The sequence below is a fragment of the Monoraphidium neglectum genome (assembly GCF_000611645.1).
Source record: "Monoraphidium neglectum strain SAG 48.87 unplaced genomic scaffold scaffold04440, whole genome shotgun sequence".
In the NCBI taxonomy this organism is placed as follows: Eukaryota; Viridiplantae; Chlorophyta; class Chlorophyceae; order Sphaeropleales; family Selenastraceae; genus Monoraphidium; species Monoraphidium neglectum.
Genome location: NW_014009189.1, coordinates 1 through 4,485, shown reverse-complemented (window position 1 = coordinate 4,485; position 4,485 = coordinate 1). Strand labels below are relative to the sequence as shown.

The window sequence follows — 4,485 nt, the reverse complement described above, 5'->3', positions numbered from 1 at the left end:
CGCACGCACGCACGCACGCACACACGCACACGCGCGCACACACACACACACACACACACACACACACACACGTGCGGGCGCACACACACATGCGGGCGCACACACACACGCACGCACACACACATACAAACACGAGGGTGCATGCACGTACCTGGCCGGCCACCCTGTGGAAGCGCGTGAGCTGCTCGTTCACAAAGTGGGGCAGCAGGTTGCGCTTGAAGCAGTCCACTGCGGTGGGATGGTGCCGCAGCGGTTTGTGAGGTGGTTGGAGAGGTGCGGTCGGGGCAGAGGTTGTCAGCAGGGTGTGCGTGCAGCTTCCAGCTGCAGCATCAGCTGCACGGTTCTGGCGCCGAACTAGCGGCAGCCTGCAGCCTCCATCACTGCAGTTGCTCTGGGAGTGCAGCAGTGCCTGCAGATGACCTATTCTCGCTCTAGCACCCTGCTTCACCCTCCCAAGACGAGGGGCTTCAGAAGCCAGTTGCCACCAGATCAGCCGCCCCCTCACAGCACGCCTGCGTTCGGGCTATCGAATGACCAAGTCCAGCCCAAGACTCACGGTAGATCAGCCGCTCCCTCATGAGGACGCCGTGCTCCCAGACCTGCAGGCTCTGCCCGCGCTTCAGCTGCGCCACCAGCCCCGCCAGCGCCTGCGGTCAAGGACGTGACGGCAACCTTCTGGCGCTGCCAAACACCAAGCAGCGCGGGCCATCGTAACGACGCAATCCCAGTGGGTTATGACATGATAGATTGCACTGTGAAGTTCACAAACCATCCACCCACCTGCAGGCCGTGGTGCGAGGCCTGGATGACCGCGGCGTCGGAGGGCACCGTGAGGCACATCGTCTTGAGGTAGTGCTGCGGCAAGGAAATTGAATTGATTGCAATTTTTGCGGCAGGTTGGTCCAATTGTTGGGAGCAGCGCAAGGACGGCAAGAATGTGGGATCGCGCATGGGCACGGCCGCGCGGCCCGCAGTCAGCTGAGAGAGGTGACGGGGGCTGCGCGTGAGTTGGCAGCAAGGGCCCATCGTTATCTGTGTGGTTGCATTTGCCAGTGCGAGTGCATGCCCACACTGGAACCACAGCCGCACTTGTCTGCATACCACTCAAACACAAGTTCAGCACGCTTGAGAGGACACACGGATACTTGCGCACGCACAAATAAGGCTCAACACAAAAGTACGCTTTGCAAGTTCACTCTGCCAAAAGCGCTTGCCTGCGTTGCCTCCCGCACAGACACCCCCTTCCTCCGACACACGAACCCATCGACCCAGCCATCCACCCCCATTATGTAAGCCCCCAACCCAAAGCAAAACCCAACCCACCTGAAACAGGTCCAGCAGCGCCCCCAGCTCCCCAGGCGTCGGCTCGGGGCCGCCCACCTCTGGCCGCGCCGCGCAGGTGTTGGGGGTGGATGCGGCCGCGACCCGCAGCTCGTAGGCAAACACCGTCTCCACCTGGCGGTTCGTTCGCATTGCGATGACGTCAGCATGTGCAGCGACGTCGTCGTTCGCAGAGGCGGTGGCAGGCGGTCGGGCGGCAGGGCCTGGAGCGGCGCTGCAGGGCCAAGCGATTACATCAGAGCGGCGGCTCGCACGCGACAGGGAGGCGCTTGTAGCGTCGGCACGCCGCATGCATGGTCCGATGTGAGGATCCTCATGAGACAGGCGACAGCGCGCGAGCAGCCCACCCACCTGAGGGTCTGCCCATGTGAAGTCCCAGTCGTGGGTCTACAGGGGGGGCAGCGGGGGGCGGGGCATGGCAGATGGGGAGAGCGGTGGGAAGTAAAGCTTGCATCTGATGCAGGGGAGTAAATCTGAGTTCCAGGCTTCGACGGGGGACAGGATAAGGCACAGCGGGCTGAAAATTTGGCCGCCTGGGTCTGCTGGCCTGCCTGCGTGCATCCCGTCGGGCGCCGAAAGGCGGGCGGCCGCGGCGCAGGGCCGGAGCCCGCTGCTGGCGCCGAGCATGACCCTACAATTCGCACATCCCATGCAGTATCGACGCCGGCTGATATGGATGTGTCGTACTTTCATGTGATATGATCTGGTGTGACGGTCTGACCAGGGTGCACTGCACCCCACCAACCTGGAAGTAGCGCCAGAGCCCCGCAAAGCACTCCCCTGTTGCGACAGAGTCTGCGCCCTCACTGGTGGTGTTGGCCTTTGAGTGTGGGGGGGTTGATGGTTTGTGTGTGTGTTCGTGTGCATTTTGTTGGTCGGGAGGGGCAAATTGTTCAGTCGAGTTGTGAGCTTGCTCCTAGTGGAGGGAAGAATTGTTGTATGCAGCGGGTTGACCAAGGCATCAAGCTGTGACCCCTGGCCAGCCGTCTGGCCCGCACCTTGCGCAGCGCGATCAGCAGCCAGCGCCACAGCGGCAGGAACCGCTCCCGCACGGCGTCGGGGGTGGTGATGTACGCACGGCGCGTGAGCTGTGTGTAGGGCACTGAGCAGAAGGTGCTCTGGTTGGGGCTGTCGTGCTGCGTGTCCCACTGGATAGTAAGCGCCACCTGGCGGTGTTACGACCGAGTGAAAGGAAGAATCAGGGAGTGTGCGGGCGCAGGTATTGATTTAAAAAGAATCCTAGGTTTGGCCCTTAGGTCTGGCACCTAGGAACCTCCCCGCCGCACCAATGCCACCCTTGCCGCTGCATCCTAGTGCCCGGTCGCCCGCAGCGCGCTGTCCTTGGCTTGCCTCCTCCCCCAGCCTGCACACCCTGAGTCGTGACAGCCGTGCACCCGCAGCATTCACATGCCTGTTCAACACAAAAAAACCCTTGTATGCCTGATGAGACCAAACAAAAAAAACAACACGACCAACATCGATCAAACCATTCCTGTGAAACGCACCTGCGTCACATTGGGCTGGGCCCTCATCTTGATGATGACCTGCTTGAGATCATGCGCGACCTCCGCCTCCGCGTGCCAGCTGATGTCGTCGGTGCCCTGGCACACCTGATTTGACCGGGGTTTGACCAGGGTTTGACCAGGGGTCTGTCGTCAAGGGGAACTGGCTGGGATTCAATCAGGAGTTTGACCAGGGGATGAGCAAATGCACTGGCGAGTACACACTGACAGCAGCAGCGCGCCAGCCTCGCCAGCCGGCGGCATGCACTTTGAGGGTCGGGTTGAAGGGGCGTCGGCAAGATGCTGGAATGCAGCATGCCAGTCGGAGCGCCCAGTAGGAGAAGACATACAGAGGCCCTAGCCGCCACGGAGCGGCCCCCACACACATGCGCGCACCTGCTCCCGGCACGTCGCCACCCCGCCGCCGTCCATGGGCCAAGTCCCGCTGTCCATCGCCACGGCCTTGAGCGGCGCCAGCGGCAGCGCGCCGCCGCCGCCGGTGCTGGGGGCCGCGGCGGCTGCCAACGGGTTGTAGTAGCTGCGCAGCGCGGGTGGCGGAGTTGGCAGGGGAGGTTGCAGGGGTAGGGGATGGGGGCGTGCTTGGGTGTGGTCGTTTGCAGCAAAAGGTGAGGTCCGCAGAGCCTAGGCAGAGCCCGGGCCGCGCCTCTGTGGCGGCATGGGAGCGTATTCAGGTTCAGCTTGGCGGGCATGGATGCGCATCTGCCTGCATGCGCCACACGCCACAAACAATGCACACTGCAAGCAGAGCCCAAACGTTGTGAATCAATTGAACAATAACATAACCTAACAGATTGCATCCAGTTGCGTGGTCGTGTGTGCATGATGCAAGCCTTGCCTTGCTGTATGGGAATGTCACAAGGTGACCTCAAGCTGCCCTGCCCAACTTTGGGGTATATTCAAAAAAAAGCTCACATAACCATACATTATGTAAATGTATTGTAGAACCCACCTGTAGCTGTTTCCCGGGACGTAGTTGGCCGCCGCCAGGGTGTCCAACGAGTGAGCCATGTGGCTGTGGTGGGTGGGCGTGTTGGAGAGGATGGCCGACCCAATGGCGAACTGCAGGGCGCATCGTTTTGTAGGGGAGCGAGGGGGTGGTGAGGTGAGGGGTCGAGGATGGATTGGCGGTGTGTGCTTGTGATCCGCGGCGCGCTCGTCGGCTGTCGAGCCTCGTGCCTCCAGCACAGCGGGGCCGCAGAACGGCAGCCCCCAGATACTGACAAACGCCGCTCGTTGCCAGGGAGCTACCGCCTTGTCACGCCCGCGCACTTCGCTGTTCAAGATCTAAACCTGTGCATATCCCCACACACCTGGACTAGCGTTACGTCCCTCGTCAGCATCGCCCTGCAGCCGGCGCCGTCGAGCGCGTCGTACGCCAGCCAGTAGCTTCCGAGCAGCTTCTCGCGCCTCAGGATCGCCTCCTCGACCGCCGTGGTGAGCAGCCCGTCCAGCACAGGCCCGTGCGGCGGCCGCCGCGGCGGCGGCGCCGCCGCCGCCTTTTTCGGTTGGGCATCGGCCGCAGCGGCGGAGCCGCCGCCGCCGCCGCGGATGGCACACCACGCGCGCAACAGCGCCGCGGCGAGCGCGGGCGCGAGCGCGGCGCCGCGACGCGGGGCGGCGG

General features: G+C 62.9%; 1 protein-coding gene across 1 annotated transcript; it reads right to left on the bottom strand.

Annotated features, from left to right (window-relative positions):
- Positions 1-354: 354 nt before the first annotated feature.
- On the bottom strand, positions 355-4,204 carry MNEG_14375 (hypothetical protein; the record flags this gene model as incomplete). Its single annotated transcript, XM_014037153.1, has 11 exons — positions 355-380; positions 557-647; positions 781-855; positions 1,324-1,455; positions 1,693-1,728; positions 2,087-2,161; positions 2,340-2,507; positions 2,847-2,951; positions 3,240-3,381; positions 3,814-3,923; positions 4,175-4,204. 11 exons carry the CDS (start codon positions 4,202-4,204, stop codon positions 355-357), a joined length of 990 nt encoding a protein of 329 aa, XP_013892607.1.
- Between the last annotated feature and the right edge of the window lie 281 nt (positions 4,205-4,485).